This window comes from Aquila chrysaetos, chromosome 17 (genome assembly GCF_900496995.4).
Source record: "Aquila chrysaetos chrysaetos chromosome 17, bAquChr1.4, whole genome shotgun sequence".
Classification (NCBI taxonomy): Eukaryota; Metazoa; Chordata; class Aves; order Accipitriformes; family Accipitridae; genus Aquila; species Aquila chrysaetos.
Genome location: NC_044020.1, coordinates 8,824,115 through 8,842,799, shown reverse-complemented (window position 1 = coordinate 8,842,799; position 18,685 = coordinate 8,824,115). Strand labels below are relative to the sequence as shown.

The window sequence follows — 18,685 nt, the reverse complement described above, 5'->3', positions numbered from 1 at the left end:
AAAGTTCAGAAAGGGCGAGAGAGGTGGCCAGGGTGCCTGGGCCACAGGGCTGATCCACCCAGGACAAGCATGGGAAAGGTGACAGAAAATTAATCAAGGAAGGACAAAGGAATAACAACGTATTTCACGCCAGTCAGTGTATGCTCTTCCAGAAAACAGATCCAGCCAGACAAACCCGATTTCATTCTCTGATGGCGTTACTCATTTGGCTTATAAATGTAATCACATAATTGCCATTTACTCAGATGTTTGCAGGGAGTCTGATTTAGCACCTCCTGGCACTGATTAAAAATTAGCATAAATCGAGCACAGGGAAGGCTCACGTGAAGTGGGCTTGCGGGGGGCCGAGGGCCTGCCACAAGCGGCGGCGGCGGGGGACCCGGTGCCCGGCCTCACGCCTCAAGGGGTTTCCCGCCGCTCCCCTGGGCCCCCGCTCCAGGGCGAGTGACCGCCAGGCGCGGGCAGGGGACCCGCATCGCCTCCGAGCACCCCGACAAAAGGCCGCGCGGTGCGGGGAAAGAAGAGACGGGTCAGCTCGGCCAGGCGGGACCCGGCGAGCGGGCGGCGGCGACCACCGAGCCGCCCCGCCCCGCGCCTCACGGAGCTCGACGTCACCCGCCGCGACGCCTCGGCGGGGAAGCCACTGCGCATGCGCCGCCGCGGACGCCCTGCCGAGCCGAGCCGTGCCGAGCCGTGCCGAGCCGCGCCGCTCTGCCCGCGGGTCAGCCCGGGGCGCTGCCGGGGGCCGTGAAGCAGAAAGGGGGGAAATGGGCTCCGGGCGCTCGTCCCGGGGGGGTTCGGCCGAGCCTGCGCCGCCTCCCGGGCCCTGGGGCGGGATCCCGGGCCCCGCTGGGGCTGCCCGGCGGGTAGCGCCGGCCTCTGGCCCCGGGGAGGCGCCTGGGGCCACCCCGAGGCGCGGTCGGAGCCCGCGGGTGGGTTTCCCGGGTTGCCCTCCTGGAGGGGAGCGAGGCCGCCGCGGAGCCGGGGGCGGCAGGGCTTGTCGGAGGGCGGCGATGGGCCGTGCCCGCCTCGGGTGCCCCTCTGGCCGGGCGGCGGCCCGGGGCGGCCTGGTCTTCCCCGTGTGGGCACGGAACAGCCGGCAGGAGTTCTGGAAGCAGAAGGTTCTCCTGGCATATGCGAAGTGAGAAGGAAGCGGTCTGAGACGAGCTAGCGGATCGGGAGGAAAAATCCCAGCCTAGGACGGGAAAGCAGGGCTTTGGGTAGCAGTAAGGAGTGGGGAGCAGGTGAAGGAGCTAGCACTGCATGGTGGTTTTGGTTTAGGGGTGTTAATTACCAGTAGGTGATCCTGAAAATATCATTGCTGTGAGTGACAAGAACAAAACTGTTCTGGTAGCATCCACAGAATCGGAGGTCACCCTAAAACAGGCTTTGGATAGCTCTGGCAGTGGGGAGCTTGTAGCCTTCACCTTTCTTATGTCTCAAACGTTCTTAGACTGGCAAGGATTAATGGAGGTCTCCAGCCTTGGCTCGGGCTATTTGGATTCCTTTAGCAATTCTGAAGTGAAAAGCAGGTCCCTCAGACCACTAGTTTGCATTGTTTAGGAGCCAAAGGTATTTTCATTTTAAGGCTGCAGTTGGAAGAGGTTAAGCAAGCTTTGCGTCTGAGTTGAGTCTGGTGATATTTTCAGAGTGATGATGTGATGAAGAGTTTTGGGGACAATTTGTTGCTTTATCTCTGAATGTAGGAGTTAGGACTGGCTGTTCTGAAATGGATGATTTAGCAAGACTTGGTGATCATTCCCCGATGTAATAGATGTTCATGTTGAAGTGCTGTACTGCAATCATTTAAGAGCTTCTATCTTCTCACACTAGGCCTGCTGCCTTAACTGGAGGTCTCTGACACTTTGCCTTCCCTTTAATTACTTTTCCCATTATTCTCTTTGACTCAGATTACTCGTATTATTTTCATGCTTGATTTTTTTTTTTTCCTGGTTCCTTTCTAGTGCTTTGCTAACAGGAGCAAATCAAAGTAGACAGTGGTACATCAGGTCCTCCAGTGGGCAGACATAGTGAGGTTATGAATACTTCAGATTTGTGTTATTAAACAAGAGGCTCCCTGTTGTCATACTACAATGGACTTAGCCCTGTCCTGCTGATTACTCTTGTCCCTGCTCCATGCTCTTTAATTTTTTATGCTCATCTTCTGGAATCAGCTGTGCAATACTTCTTAAAGCAAGAATTTTAAACTTTAACGTAAGTGTAGTGCACTTGAATGAACCCCACTTAATTTCTCTGGAGACTTATGTCATCACTTATTCAAAAAGGCACAGTACAGGCAACGTACAGCTTCAAATACAGGATTATGGGAATCTTATTCTTGTTTATTACATCCTATTCTGCAAAGAAAGAATACAGTAAAGATTAAAAGAGCAGCAAAAATGGGGAGGGCTAGGAAACCTGAGAGAAAACCCTTCATGATCCTTTAAGAGAGTGTGGATGTTGTCTCTGGTGGCCTAATAACAATGGTTTTGTCCTCGGAGCATTTTTGTTGCAGAGGTGTCTTTAGGTAGGAAGTGGCTGAAAGAGAATGGGAAGCTGCTGATGTGGGATTTTATTGGAGAAAAGAATCTAGCACAGGGAAATGATTTCTTTCTTCTCTTAAAAAGAATCGATATCAGGAGAGACTGAAAAGAGAATGGAGAAAAAGCTGATGGAAATGATCAAGGGAAGGGAGTTGAGATGGGAAAGATCTATATGATTCATATAGAGAAACGATTGATTTTATTTATTTTTACATTTAATAGGCCATTTTTGCTAGGTGGGGTGTAACGATGTTCATACAGTGTTTTAAATGGGGTGAGACATTTTCAAGAGGAAAAACTTCCAGGTTGCTTCCTCAATAAGTTTAAATGGTGTCTTATCTTGTGCTTGCGTAGAAGTCAGAGTCAGAGGCTTTGCAGTTGGCACCATTTTTGACAGAGTTCACACCATAATTGTTCCTGTGACTGGAGTTTAAAGGTAGCCTTAAGCAAGCTGAGTGGGATCTGCTAATAAACTATGGTAAATTGTCTTTCAGTGTAGGTACTTTTATAGTCCGTATTGCTGTCTGTAGTGTCCTAGTTAGGCTGGTAACTGTACCTTAGTGTAGACATTCTTTATATGCAGGATTATGTACTAAAAACTAGACTGAGTTCATGCAAGGTGTATGTGACTTCAAACATGTGATCAGTGTACGATGAGTTGTTTTGTTTGCCTTAATTCTGGGATACCTTGCAACATTCAGTCATCTTAGAGTTGTGGTTCTCTTGTGTTTCCTTTTGCAGTAAGGTCCATCTGTCTATGTGTGCCTGCTCTTCCTTGGGAGATGTCTAATGTTTCCAGTTATGCCCTTCGAATGGCCCGGCTGAGTGCTCAGATATTTGGAGAAGTTGTCAGGCCAACTGACTCGAAATCAATGAAAGTAGTGAAGTTATTCAGTGAGCAGCCTTTGGCCAAGCAGAAGGAGGTCTACAGCTGGTATCCTCCTCACAACACCTACTATGCCCTCATGAAGAAACTCCGTTACTTTGGTCTCTACAGGTAATAATATCTGTGCTTGTAGGGTGGGAGCAGGACTGAAGGTGGGAAAGGGGTGGGTGTGAGTTCTGTTACAGTTTTTTTTCCTTAAAGGAAAGGGGAACATAGAAAAGAGTTTAGTTAGAATATGGTGCATATGGAAAGATGCACTTGATTGTTGCACTGAGGGCAAGGAGAGTAAAATAAGTGACTACTGTCTAAGTAACTTTTACCATAATTAGAACCTTTTGTGAGAAAGACTTTAGGTGTAGTTATGGGCAACCAGTTATATCAGGAATAGTTCTTGCTTTGGCTTTGTGGGGAAGGGTAAGAGAGCTTTCTCGTAGACAAGAGATGGGTCTGTAGTTCTGAATATGGCAAATGAATGTGCTACAAAAAGGTGATGCTACCTTAACTCAAAAATTGCACGAAGGCAGTCTTACCATATATTCCTCAATCACTTAACAGCTAATATTTAAAATTTAGAAGAGAAGGAAAGTCTGTGTTAGGCTGGAGGAGCTTTTTATCCTTTAAAATAAATTAAGTTAAATTAAATTAAAATGTGGTTTAAATAGCCTTGTTAATTCCAGCTTCATCCAAACCAGTTGTCTTAATTTCTAAATGAATTTCCACAGTCTTGAGTAGGAAAAACTGCACTGCTAAAGGAACATCAGCAGGAGTCAAATGCAGTTCGTTGACTTCAGTCAGGTAGCACTAAAGAAATCCCTTAAAAGTGAGGCTGCTGACCCTGTAAAGTCAAAACAGATTAATTTCTATTGCTGTATCACAATATTGACCATCAGGGATTGCATCCAGGATGCTCTTGGTTTAGGTGAGCATGCAGATATTTTCTAGAATAGCTGTTTTGTTGATACAGAAAGCCTCAGTGACATGATAATGTTCTTTAGTCTTCTTCCCCTCCTAATCTCAAGTTCCTTCTCTAGCTGCTTTGTATACAAAGAGCTTGTAGAGGATCAGGTTTGCTGGTCAGAAATATATAATGAAGAGTCATAGACTGATAGGGGTTGATAATAATGCACAAGCTTTTTGTTTCTTTTTTAGTGAAGTTGTGTTTAAAAAAAGCAGTGCAGCATCTTGGGCTACTTAGGATGCAGGTGTGATTTTTGAAAAACACCTTTGCGCTGAAAAATACAGGGACAGATTAAATAGAATTTATTAGAACATCATTGAGGATTCATTATCTCTGCCAGCCCCTCTGTCCTCCTTCCTGTTTTATTCTTCTGTTAAGATTCTACCAGTAGCTGATGCCTTCTTCATAACTCATTCTTGAAGTCACCTGAGAGCAGTGTCATGTACTGTAATTACTGCTCAGTGTGCCCCTGTTTTCTTAGAAGCTAATGACCTGAACTTAGTATCTAGCACAGGAACACAATGTGCTATTGCTAGACTGCTGAGCTAGATGAGGAGGGGGAAATTCTCATTCTTGTCTTTTTGTGATTTTTATTTTTTACTGCTCATTCAAACACAGTGGATCGATAAATGCAATGGAAATAATATATATATGCACACACCATTTGTTGCTGAAAAGGGCAACCTTGTTAGTTCTGAAAGTACCAGAGGAAATCTTTCATGTTATTCAGTCCAGAATTACTGCTAGCAGTAACATTGAATACATTGCAGTGAGTTTCAGTATGGACTTCACTGTTAGAAAAAGTTTTGAGATTTTTTTCATTATTATACAGTTCAAAGAACCTTTCACATCTAGGTATTCCAAGAAAGAGTAAACTTTTTTTTTTCTTTCCTACCCCACCTAGGGATGAACATCAGGACTTTAAGGAGGAGATGAGGCGATTGAAAAAGCTCCGTGGGAAGGAAAAACCAAAGAAGGGGGAAGGAAAGAGAGCTCTGAAGAAGAAATAGTACCACTTGGGCAATATAATGAACTACTCTGGAAGTGCTGGAGAACAGCTGTAACCCAGGCTTTCTGTTCCCAGCTGGAGAGGGCTTGGCATGTGAGCTGCGTGTGGGGCACAAGAAACTGAAATACTGGAGTCCATCTTGGGAGTGCACTTGGGTCTTTGTGGTTTTATTGATTTTGAATTTCTGTAATTTAAATATACTGTATATTTTAGCATCTAAGAGCCCTTTCTTACCCAAGTAGTAAAAACAATTGTAAAAAAATAAGTGCTCAGTGTTTTTCTTGCAAACACCTGTAGCTGTTTCAGTTTTCTGGATCTGGAAGATTGTTTGATTTTCATTGTCTGTTTTACTTTCTTGGGTTAACATCAACACTGTTTTGCATGTGGCCACAAAAAATTGAGGTTTCCTGCTTCTACTGCTGCTGGTCAGCTTGCCTATTACAATGAGTTTCACTTCAGGTAGCTTTAGTGGGGTTTTTTTGTTTGGGTGTCTTTTTTTTTTTGAAGTTGCTGTTAGAATCTATTGTTCTGCATTCTACATTGGACAATACTTCATGGTCCTTTGCCTGCCCACAGCACTTTCATTGTACCTTGAATATTTAGATACTGCAGCAGAAGAGGGTGAAATATGAAGGCTCAAACTGTTTTCCACTTTGAGACCCCCTACTAATTAAAATACAATATTGTAAGTTTACTGTCATAAAAGGATTTTCAATTTATTTTGATTGCCTGGAGGACATGTATGAAATACTTCATAAGGTGATGAACAGTTTTACTGGTATTCAGTATATGGTTTTATCACTAGGCTCCTTCAGTGTTGCTAATATTAATGATTGTGTACATCTACCATTCTTGCTGTCAGGGAATAGAAAGTACAGAATGCAGCTGTGCTGCTCTGCCTGGCCAAGTGTGCATCTTGCCTGTGTATGCCCTGAAACAGCTTCTTATAATTTCCAGACCATGTAAGCTTAGAGGAACATCCTTGAGGTAGTAAAGGAGAGCTATTAAAAATGTAGAGTGACTGGAGCAAAATGTATTGCACAGTTATCTTGCGGTATGCTTGATTTTTGTGTACAGAGGCATTCTGAAGTAGGGAGGAGTACTAACCTACTGACATTTCTAAACCAAGCTTGTTCAAATGTAAGTGTATTTGAAGGGATCTGTGATCACTGAAATGAGTGGATCTACATAAATTTGTAACAGCTCAACAACTGTACTTCACCAAGGTTATTAACTGAAGAGGTGCTGATTGTATTAAAGGTGTTTCTGGTGAGCTGTGTAGTTCTTCCTGTTCCTTAGTGAGTGTCACCTGGTTTTCTAAGCTCTAAGAGAAGGTGATTTTAGGTGATCTGTGGTGTTGTGAGAGAAGCATCTGAGTTCTTACCACTACAGTACAGAGCAGATCTATATTTTCCTAACTTCCTTAGCATTTTGTTGACTGTGGTAAGATTCTCATTCTAATTTAAAATCTTTTTAGTAACTTAAAACTTTGCTCAACTCTAATGTGCCTATGGCATTTTAGTGTTCCATGTGTTGTCTATGCATTGTGACCTGACTGGTACTGAAGTATACAGAGTCTGTGATGGGCCCTCTGAGAAGTACTTGGTTCCTGGGATGTGTGCACGCAGCCCAGGGGAAGCGGTCTGGTTCCCTTGAATTCCTCTTGAGGAAGAAGAGCGGCATGGAGCCACATACTAGGCAGGAGAGGGAATTGCCCATAGTTGGAAGGTTGCTGCTGCCTGACACAGTGTTTCTGGCTATGGCTGCGATGGGTGAAGTTGCTCAGTTGCTTGCTTTGGTGGAGAGAAAGACTGGTTCTGAACCTCTTCAGCAGAATTAACTGTGGCAGCTTTGGCCAGCTGGTGATTGTCCTTACAACAGCTTTGTAGGCAAGAACTTGATGTCTTCTAAAATTAAACCAAAGATCAATAAAAATGTTTTCCCTGCAATTTAAGATGAAAAATCAACAGCATCTTTTTTTTGTTTCTCTGAAACACTTAAAGCTTTGACAGCATGAACATGCAGGAGAGAGAAAGTGTGAATGCATCAAAAAGTGAATTATGGTCCTGCTCTAGTACAGTAGGTATGCATGGCCTTAAACTGTGTGTGTGTGGAGACCTGGTTATAAGTATACATGTAATGATATATTAAAGTACAGCGTGACTGGCCATGCTTACGCTTCTGAATCCACATTTAGCTTACTTAAGGACTGAGGATCAACGGAGCCTACTGAGGGCAGTGAATGCTACAGGTATTCTGCATCTTAGTGTGCCACCTTGCTAGACATAGATATGGACTCAGCAGTGTAATATTAGATAATTAGGCTTTGGGGATTGGATCTGGTTTTTCTTGTCTACACCAAGCCCCCTAGCTATTTATGGATTTTCAAGAAGTTCCTGTCATGAACAGGAAAGCGAAAGGCTTGTTTGTCTACTCATCTATAATGATCCCCTTTGCAACCTGCCAGAGCAAACCTGCTCTAGAATCAAAGCATCACCCTGGGGACATCCTTTGGGAAGATAGTTACAGGAGCATATCCAAAAAGGGAGAGAAACTGATGGAAGTGGCTGTGAAGTAAGCAGATGTGAAACAAGTGGACTGAATTGTTGATTTTCATCTCTTCTTCACAGCGTTTGCAAAAGCAAAGTGAATGGAGTAGAAAAATGTTAACTTTTAAAAAGAGCAGTATAAGTACAAGAAAGGTTCCCCTGCCTAACTTTCCATGATCCTTCATCTTTAGTACTCATTTGCTAGAACTAGGTCTTCTCAAAAATGGCTGTTTCCCCTCCCCTGAGACTTCATAAAATAACAATGATTCAGCCGTTATTGGAGTATATCCTAGTATTAGGATAAACCATTGCTTGCTTGGAGTGTTAGCGTAACTATTTTGTTCCAGAAAATACAGCCTTCTCCTCTCCATAGGTGGGACAGAAATAGGCACTTTCCTACCAACGTGTGCTCTGTCATTTAGGAATAGACACTGCCTGAAGAAGGCCGTGTTTTGTGAATTGCAGGGTCTAGACAAATTGGAAGTCAATCCTGAAACATCATGCCAGGTATTAATGCAGTATGTGTATTTAGGAGGGGAAGGAGAGGTTCAGCCATTTTCTGAGGGGTAAGGATATGCTTTACACAGCTATTGGTATAGTGGCACATCATTTTATGTACAAATTATCAAGCTCAATTAGATTTTTATTTTTGGCTTTCCCTTTATGATGATTCATTTCACCATTCAAATTCTGGTGTGTTTTGTTACAAAATTCACTCTTTTCCTGAGGGTGTGAGCTGACTGTTCTCGGCAGATGTTTAGTTTGATGTTTTAATTCTTGATCAGAATAAACATGGTTAGCTGATCTCCAAGGGACTGAGAGTCAAAACCCTAACCTCTTCCCAATCCTGAACAGCTTTATTAAGTGCCACTGCTTCCTTATTTTATATGGCTTTATGTCTGTCTTTAATTATAGTCTAGTATAATATCATCATAGCTGCTGAGTACTGCCTTGATAATCACAAGTTATTTTGTAAACAGGCTGACCCAGGTGCTGTATATATCCTATAGAGAGCACAGCTATTGCTAGAACCTGTTACTATTGAAAATCCTGCAGGCAGGCCAAAGGTCACTTGCATATGACCATACTTTGTAGTGGTGGAAGGAAAAAAAACCCCAAAGCAGTCTTGCTTTCTGGCAAAGGTACCAGTGTGTTAAAATACATGTGCTCTGCTCAGGAAAGTATTAACTTGAAAAAAAGTTTCTCCTAATGTGGAGAGAGTTTATTCTACTTATTAAAGCAATGCACTGAGTTTACACAGGTCAGCAAAATGCACCTGAGTTACTCTATGGTTTTAGATAAATGTTTTGTCTTACTTGCCTACGTTTCCTCAGGAGTAAAATTACAATAATGATTACTTAGTGAATAGTGTCATGAGGGTAAGCTGCTTCTAGGACGGGAATTTACCCCAGAAGAACCTTGTATAAAGAGCAGCTTAGTCTTGCTATGGTAGGACTTCTACCTCTGTGTATTTCAGAGCTTTATTTCAGAGAGATGATTGTATGCAACAGTTGATGACATTTTTAACACATAAAATAAGCTGTGGTAAGTTACTGTGTTCACTGTTCTGCTTTAGATGTTAAGAGACTTCAAATGCTGAAAAAAATCTTGATTTGGTCAGAAAGTAAAAATTTAAAAGAAAAAATCACAGATATTTCTTAAACTGTAAAAGTTTTTTAAATTTTAAAGTATCTGTGTGCATATTCCTCTACCACTTTGAGTTTGAAGGGCGTTTTAGGATCATTTTAAAGAACAACAATCAACAAAATCTATATGTTTTGGAAAAGCTTTAGGAATCCAAAAGGCTGCTTTGATGAGGGAATAACTGTGTTTTGTATGTTTTTTCTTTCTTTTAAAGCACAAATGATAATATGCAAAGAAAACAAGTGCTATGGGGATCTCAGATCGATTCCTTTAAACACAGTTCTCCTCTTTAACTGATTGTGACACTGCTTGTACAATCCCTTGGGAGTAGATCCCAGAAACAAAATCCTTCAAGAGGACTCTCTTCATCATCTTGAACAATACCCTTATCATAAATCCTGGTAAGAATTAAATGATGTGTGTGGGCCAGATATTTAGATGGATCTTCCTATGCCTGCACAGCTGGGGTAGCATGAAGAAAGGCATTTTAAGTGTCTGCACTTCTTTCTCCTCTTCACTTTTCCTTGTCCTTTTCCTCAAGTGTAATAATGATGTCTTGAGTACAGAGAAGAAGGAACAGACATGAAAATATCTGAAAGAATTTGCTTGTGAAGGCTGAGTCACTGCAGAGCACAGCTACAGCGTGTCCAAATGGTGAGGAGCATGACTGTAGACAGGTGTTAGAGGTATATCACCACCACGCTGGCTGAGGAATTACTTAGGGTTGTCTAAGGGGATAAATAGGAAATCGACAGGATAACAAGCATGATATTGAACTATCTTTATACATACTGCATTGAATTGTTCTGGGTGGAATACTGGGGAAAATTCCACAAAGTGACATATTTAGAAAAATTGAGAAGATTCCCAAGAAGTGGGTTTGGCTTCTGTTGTCTGAGTCAGGCAGAGCTAGGCTGAGCCAAGTGTTATAAAACATAGCACTGGGACCACTTCTCTCCTGGAAGAGGAGGAGGCAGACTGGATGGCCTCATACATTTTCTCATATCATAGCTAGGTCTGTGAAAACAAATTTCACCAAGAGCTAAAAAAGGATTTTTATACCCATTAGGTTTTCCGTCTATGCTTGAAAGTACTTTACTTCATCCCAGGGCTCCTAAAGCTGTTTATAAATATTTCATGGAGTTCAGAGGGTCTCTCCCACTTCAGTTGTTGCTTCTGCAGATCTGATGTTTGCCTTATGGGCTGTTTCAGTAAATAGGCTTTTAATGGTATTAGGAGCAAAAACCACCTGAGGTCCAGAAAGTCTAAAAACCATTCTAGTGCCACACGCAATGGTGTGTCACCGCAAAGACGTAATTGCAAATGCATCGCATTCCTCAGTTCCCACTACAGTCTTGCCTGGATAAAAATGAATGGGGTCACTTGCCCCCAGACTTTCAAAATGGATGTCCAAAATGTGATTCCAGATTCAAGCAGCTACAGAAGTGGTCTAATTTTAGAAGCTGTGTGAATATTTACTATCTCCAGGTATCAATGGGACTTACCTTTGAATAACAACTAGGTAAATCCTATGCCAGCATACAGGGTTGTAGTCCCCTTTAGCCTTTGGCTGATAGTGGTCTCTTCAGGACAGGACTGATGAAACATCCTCTCTCTAGAGACTCTGTTATGCCTATGCATGCGATAGCTTCCTCCTCAGTGATATTCAGTGTTGATCAGAATATTAGGCTGTCTGGGTACCATGCATTGATTTCTGCAGAGAAGAGAGCTGAAGGTGGCTTAAGAAAAGCCTCATCCCCGAGAGAGTGGAGCAGTACAGCTGAAGTGTGCCGTGCTGACATCTGGGTGGTGCTGTCTTATTTACAAGCAACAGTCATTATGGACAAGGTGCAACATTTCTGATTTCTATACTTGCATGCAAAGGAGCATGTGTGTGACGGAGCATCAAGCTGCTGTTCAGAATATTTCTGGGGGAACAGCAGGCAATGATAGAGATAATCCAGGAGGTGTGAGGATATTGCATTCAGTATTGAGCTGGCTAGTTTACAGAGGTGTTTATTATATATTTGGGGGGGGGGGGGGGTAATTATTTCTGAGATGTCAGAGTTTATGCTGGCTTTTTATTTAAGTAGAAGAGATATGACTGATGTTTCAGCTGATGTTACTGAGTATTATGTTTAGTTTGCAGGCACAGGAGCATTTACATGAAGGCTCCAACCTAAAGCGGTATTCAGCTGGCTTGTCCAAACTGGCACATTTGTATCGGAGAGGAACCCGTGAATGAGGCAGTGCAGATGCCACCTAGACAGACGACATTTCTTGCGTGAGTGGATGGGAGGTGACTGATACACAGGCTGCATGTGAGGCAGCATGTGTTATTTCTTGGCTGTCTGTCCTGGGTCTGTTTGGTGCAACTAATGTGCAGGTGAGCATTGTTCGCAAGCTCTAAACTTCACAAATGCTTTTTGAATGAACACCATAACCCAGAAAGTATTAATTAGGCTAGGGAATATCAGAATCGTTACTGATAACTATAAAGTAACGCTGCAGCCTCTTTATTCTTCTGCTTTTGCACTTAGTCATTCTGCTTATGTGCTGTGACGTTTGCCAAAATACTGCTCCATTGCCTGACACCAATACAGCTAACAGTGTGATGTGTCTCTGTATGTTCAAATTCAAGTTGTTTGATAGCATCATCAAGTTTATTAATAAATATTAATGCCCTCTGAGGACAGATAGTAGGGTATTGACTAGGCATGCAAACCACTTAAAAACAAGATAAAACAAAGATCTAAGCTGGAGCCTTGCAGAATTCCTCCAGAGCGTGGGTAACAGAAATTGTGTTCATTTACCAAAACAAATGTGTCTTCTGGAGAGAGAAATCATATCATATTAAAAAGGAATAATGATGTCCGAGGGCCTTTAGCATAACCACAAGCTTCAAGCAATCCACAGCATCAAAAATGTTGAGGCCATTGACCATTGCACCAGAAATTTTGCCTTTGGCCAAGTGCATACTCGCAGGAACGATGAGAATATAGCAATGGGGTTCAGAGACTGTCCGAATTCCCACATGCTTGGCAGGCAGCTTGCCTTTATAGGAGAGACTAATTGTCTGTGAGGCTTGTGTTGTCTCAGTGGTAGTGAGGATTAAAAGACAAGGATGGATTATACTGACTCTGTCAGCAAAAGACACTTATGTTTAAATACGTAAGATGTGTATATGTATATTACAATATAAGCATTCATTTTAAAAGGTTATCCATCCTATTTGACCTATCACTGAAGAACAATAACTCTTAAAACTCCAGCAACGTGGGATATTGCCCTGAAAAACCATGATCGGTCACCATGTTCTCTCTGTCCCATGTCAAAGCTGCGGTTCCTGTATTTGATTCATATTATTGATTTAGCCTTTTTGGACTCTTAAAGTTTCCTTACTCTAGGCCAATACCAACACTAATGGACTATTTCTGCTCAGTGAACAGGCTAGAAACCGAAAGGTGCAGTTACTGTCTAAACTGTTATTAGATCAGAGATGTAGAGAGTTACCAACATGTCTGTAAAGTGCTGGAGAATAAAATTACAGCAGGTACTCAGGCCAGGGGAAGCTCAGCTAGCCTGAATATTATGAAGGAAAATCCTAAGACTGGAACATAATTGAACAGTCATTTTCTGAACAGCAAAATAACTTGTTTGAGGTGGTATCCTTTCCTGCCCTTTCTTGGAAGTCACTCAATTGCGTTAGTGGGTTTTTGTGCCTAAACAGGATGGTTTTGAGTTATGAATGTGATTGTTCTCATTGGAATAATAATGTGAGGAATCTAAAACTATTTAGTCCTTAAAGCTGATCAGCTTATCACTGTCCAACACAAAGGACTCAGAAATCAGATATCTGAACAAGCTGAATGCGTTAAAGGAATGATGAGGAATGCTAAGATAACAGGAGGGTCTTGACTAATCTTCTCAAACGTGCGATTTGGTCCTGGTTTCAGTAAAGTATGTCAGGCAGGAAAATCAGTGCTCCTTACTCCTTTGTTTCCCTATTTTCATCGGCTTCTCATTTCCCAGGAGAGCCACATCTCCTCCTGCAATGTCTACTTCTACTACGTTCTCTCTCCATCTAGTCTTTTGCCCCATCCCTTCCCCTCCTTTTCCACTGGCTGATACTTTTGTTCTCTTAATAGTGGTTTCAGGGCTCACGCTCTCTCTTCATGGTCCCATATATGCCACATCTGTGAGTATTTACACCACTGTTCAATAAAACATGTCATTTTCTCAGCTTCTCATGCTAGTAAGCGAGTGAAGACAGGAAGCCAGCAGAGAGAGAGGCAGAGCACTGCGGTGCAGCACATACATTGCTGGACCCTGAAGTCGCCACTCAGATGAGGAAGGAAACAGGTTAGCATTTTGTTCTTGTGATGCTGAACAATGTGCAGGGTACAGAAGGGATGTGAAGTCACTCCCATGTCCCAGTCCCATCATCTTTCCTGCTCCCTGCCTCCCACACATTGCCTCCAAAGGAAAATGATTTGCTTTTTACCTTCTGAAGGTTTGGGCTGTGGTTTAGGGAGAGAAGAGAAACAGCTTTATAAGTAATGACTCTAAAATAAATTACGCTTGAATCAAATAAAAAATATGTAAATATTTCCAGTATCATTACAAGAAAATCCAGAATATGTTATTATTTTTATATATAAAAAAAAGCTTGTTAGATCAACATTTCTTTTAAAGGTAGAATGAAAACTGAGTTAAGAACCTGGTGGATTCCCATTTTCTTCTTTTCTTCCTACCTCCTTTTTTCTCCTAGTCTCCACCCATCCTCATCACTTCTGCTCATGTATTTAATTCAAAGGCAAAGAACTATGAAGTCTCTCTCAACTGAAAAAAAATACGGATGAGATTGTTCACCTGCCAAGTTCAAATCACTACCTGAGTATTACCTGATTTCTCACTGAAGGTATGAATGTTTCAGGTTCAGCAGTGTCACAGAATGGTAAATCTCCTGAACTAGAAGTTCTCAAGAAGGTACCAAAGGAAAAAATATGTATGATCTGTACAGGAACAGTTTAAAGAAAAAAAAAAAAAAAAAGCAGCCTTGCTTTGTCTATTGCCTCACATTGAAGCAATCAGACAGTGATCACTAGAAGTATGAAAAGATGTATAGTATATCATAAAGTGAGTGTGATAATAAGCCAAAAGGTGCTAAAGAGAAGTGAAAAAAAAAAAAAAATCTGGGTTCTCTCCTCAAAAAATATCTTCAACATTCTTTTCCTGGAGAGCAAAGTAATTTTCTTAAGTATGTATTATTCTGACTAGTAATCAGAAAATGACTGAACTCTGGACAGCAGCCTAATTTTTGTTCTGCTTCACATTTTCTGGCCAAGATAACTGGGAACATGACTGTTGTCACTAGTATCTGTGTTCCATCAACATCTGTATTTCCGCTGTTAAGATTGAGGATTAATCTGATATACAAACAGTACCATTGCCTTAGACAGATGAAGTTGTGCACTTTCACTTCATACTGCAGCATTTAGAAGTGACGTGTGTATTTTAACGTACTTCAGAAGATCTGTAATTATTTTCTCCTGGTGCTGAATTTAATCCAGCATTTTCAAATGTATATGGCCCAAGTGCAAATGCTACAATGTATGGGACAAATACTGTCTGTCCAGTGTGTGAAAAGGCTAAGCAGTTTTTGGAAATTTGGACAAATTTTAAGGGCACTTTAGACATCCAGAGTTTAAGATGTGTCGAATTTTCACACCACTTTAAAAAAATCAGTTTCTATTATCATACCAATATGCAAATTATGTAATTTTTTGATTAAGAAACTGGAAGGCTGGGGTTTTTTTTGAGATAGTCTTCTGTTGAAAGAATATCATAAATGAGACCAATATTAGGTTTCATCTAATATCTCTTTTGGACATTCTCATTTTGGAGCATCTCATTAAGATTAATTCTTTTTTGGGGGGGAAAGGATAAAGACGTGTTCAAATGCTCACGAGACAGTTGCTGTCAGGCAGCCATATTATTTTTTCTACTGACTAATTAAAACATAGTTCTCTGGAAATTCAGGTGTTGATTAGATCAGACAAATGTTCTGGTGGTGGGCAATCTAGCTGAAGAGTCTTTGTCTTTTAACAGCTGGACTTGTTTTCTGATCTGAATTAAAATAAAAAAATTCTGAGGAGGATCAAACCCCAGTGCATAACTAAGAGTTTGATGGGAGGTGGCAGGTTTTGTATTTACAAGTATGCATTACCTGCTGCAATACCAGATAAACTGGCTGCGCTGCATTGTAGGAATCAACCAGCCAGTGCCCCAAGTGGCCTCTGGATTTGATAGCAGAAACCAGCCTGTCACATCTAGGTTATAAGTTTGATTTTGACCTATGTTGATAATGAAAGCTAGTCTCTGTAAAAGATGATGATGATATCAATTATCAGTAGATGGGATTTCATATCACCAAGAAATAGTTACAGCTATTAATGATTTATCTTCCATCATGATGGATTAAGCAGAGAGACCAAAGATGCCACCACGTGAAGGAGTACGAAATTCCATTTATCACCAGGTGTGGATTCCGCCAAACAAAAGGGAAGTATAGCATAAATAGCAGATTTCTGTCTCCTTCCTACACAACTATCTTTTAAAATAGTATTATGTTCTTTATTTTAGGTGGAACACTGGTTTTTATCTCATGTATTTCAGGTGGTAACTCTGCTGTGTTCCCAGTTTTGGTCATCAGTTGTCAATATTAGAGTTTAGAATTGCAACTCTTCAGGTGGTACATCAAATGTAATAAGGAAGTCTAGCAAATATATTTTATGTAAATGCAAATCTTCTGAAAAAATCAGAAGCTCAGGAATAAAGGCACGCAATATTACTAAAAGCATTGGGAAAGGTATTACAAGTTACAGATTGATAGCAGTCAACTAAATCCACTGCTAGAATTATGCCCCAGACATAAATTGCTTAGGGAATAAAACAAGGGCTATGACTACATTCTGTACACTGAGACTAAATTATCCCTTGGTATAAATCTCATTGAAAAGAATGGACTTTATTAGTTAACCCATATTACTCTGTTGGCTTTTCCACAACAGGCTGTGCTGGGAGAGCCATCTCATATTACCTCTGCCACCTCTTCCTTCAAAGATAAGAGAAATTTGTCCCAGCGTTTAGTCCTCAGCATGTGTGTTATTTTCCAGAGTCTGTGTGCGTTTTTCACTGCCGTTACACATTCCCATCGCATAGCAGGAATTGCTGATAATTATCCTCTTCATTAATGTGGCTATTAGAGAGACATTTCTAAACTTGGCGAGCTGCTTAGTTTGTTCATTTGATTCTCATATATTTGTGCAGCCCTTTTGCTGACTGCACTGCAGGCCACCAGTCGTAGGAAAACCTAGGCTCCTATCTCAGGAAGGCATAGCCTGTCAGATAATCAATTAAAATCCATTTAAACATTAACTAGATTATTTTGCTTATTTCTGTGCTCAGGAGGTGTTTAATACTGCATAGCTCTCTACAGGGAAGACCCTCAGCTAAATTCATGCCCGAGGTTCCTTCCCTCCGTACCACAGTGTCTGGTATTCCTGACTCCATCGTGTTTTTGCTGTGTCTGTGCAGTAAATTGATGTTGCATTTATTTGCCAGTTACACTGCCAGTATCAAACTGAATTTGAAATGCTTTTACACACCGATGGCCCCAGCGTGAAAGGTGAAATGTAAACCTCAAATCTATCATCAGGATTATTACATTAAGAGTTGTATGGTTACATATTCACAACTGAAGTGAAACAAAGATAAGGATGTTTGCACTTGCATGTTTCAACTTAGTATTTCAACTGACTACCATAAAATATATCAGGTTGACATAGAACAGCCTTTACCTTCTGTGAAATCTTGCTGCTGTTCTGGCAAGTTAGCTTTTCTTTGCAATGCATTAAGATACTGTTACCAATTTGGCATTTATCATAAAGACCTTTTCAGCAAGGAAGCAACTTAAAGCACCTGATTTACTGAATGCTTTGTGTGTGTAAGCGGCATTTCGATGCATGTGGCATACAGGGATATGACACAGGTCAATTATTTACTTTAAACGGGGGCACTCCGCCACTTTTGGGGAAGATGGCCGTGGGCACTGGGGACATGGCGGGAGCAGGCTTTGGCGGGCAGCTGTGGCTGCAGGCTCCAGCTCCTCCTCATTTCTGAGCTGGAGGGAGCGGCATTTCCCAATGCACCCCACCTTCCCCCTTGGTTCTTCCGTCATTGACGCCAGAGGACCGAAGCCCCTGGCAGTCCCCCTGCGTGAGCCCACCTTTTTCTCCCCGGTAAGCCAGGCTGTCGGGGAAGGCGGTGCACGTCCCGTCACGCAGAGAAGGTGCAGACAGGACGGATGCTCGTGTTCAGAAACCAGGATCCGCTCCCAGGCCTCCAGAGTGGACAAGGCTGGCCAGAGGGTAAAAGAGAGGTGTCACCGAGGAGAAGGAAGGGGTCCCGGTTCCTGCTGAGCTCGCCGCCAGAACCTTCTTCCCTCGCTTGAAGCGCCCTGCGTAAACGACGCAGGAGCCTGCGGCAGCCCGAGGCCTAACTGCCGTCAATGGAAAAAAACGGGGAGGTTTCGTCAATCCTAGCGATCAATTATCTTAGTTATTACTAGAGTAGGCACAACATTTTCAGAGGAAAACGAGACTTTTGGAAGTATCGCTGTCACTGTCGCACGGCAGGTGTTTGTAAAGATCTACCTCAAAACGGCAACGCTACTGTTCGTCAAATGATGCCAGACCGGCCGAGGGTCTGGCGGTCCCTCTCCCCGCCTGGCTCTTCGCCGCGCTCCCGCTCCCGCCCGCGGCCAGCCCGCACCGCACGTCAGACCCCGCTCGCTTCTCAACGCACCCCCGCCGGCACCCGCGTCCCGGGTTTTGCCCCGCCCGCAGTTCGCGGCGTTCCCCGCGCCGCGGCTGAGGCCGCTGCTGGGAGGGACCCGCGGGGCCGGGCAGCGGTGGGACCCCGCCGCAGACTGCCCGGCGCTTTGCTGTTCGACCCCGCTCCCGCCGGCCGCCAGCCCCCGGGCCCGCCCGCTTCGCCCGCTCCCGCCGGGCCGGGCCCAGCCGGGGCGGAGGT

General features: G+C 42.7%; 1 protein-coding gene and 2 long non-coding RNA genes across 5 annotated transcripts; 2 read left to right on the top strand and 1 right to left on the bottom strand.

Moving 5' to 3' along the window:
- The first annotated feature begins 609 nt into the window (after nt 1–609).
- MRPS33 (mitochondrial ribosomal protein S33) lies at nt 610–7,352 on the top strand. Of its 3 annotated transcripts, none has more exons than XM_030041322.2 (3): nt 610–721; nt 3,285–3,540; nt 5,292–7,352. In XM_030041322.2, the coding sequence occupies exons 2-3, from the start codon at nt 3,326–3,328 to the stop codon at nt 5,395–5,397; spliced, it is 321 nt and encodes a 106-aa protein (XP_029897182.1). In that variant the 5' UTR covers nt 610–721; nt 3,285–3,325; the 3' UTR covers nt 5,398–7,352. The 3 variants fall into 3 exon arrangements, with proteins under 3 accessions (XP_029897182.1, XP_029897184.1, XP_029897185.1); XM_030041324.2 differs by lacking the exon at nt 610–721 and adding an exon at nt 976–2,214; XM_030041325.2 differs by lacking the exon at nt 610–721 and adding an exon at nt 2,268–3,021.
- Nucleotides 7,353–7,574: 222 nt separating this feature from the next.
- Nucleotides 7,575–14,476, top strand: LOC115352838. The gene is made up of 4 exons (XR_003927281.2): nt 7,575–9,490; nt 9,804–9,990; nt 11,732–11,975; nt 13,833–14,476. It is a non-coding gene; the product is annotated as an uncharacterized LOC115352838 (long non-coding RNA).
- A 3,321-nt stretch (nt 14,477–17,797) lies between these two features.
- Nucleotides 17,798–18,466, bottom strand: LOC115352839. Its single transcript, XR_003927283.1, has 2 exons — nt 18,307–18,466; nt 17,798–18,010 (listed from the first exon to the last, which is right to left on the bottom strand). It is a non-coding gene; the product is annotated as an uncharacterized LOC115352839 (long non-coding RNA).
- Nucleotides 18,467–18,685: the final 219 nt, after the last annotated feature.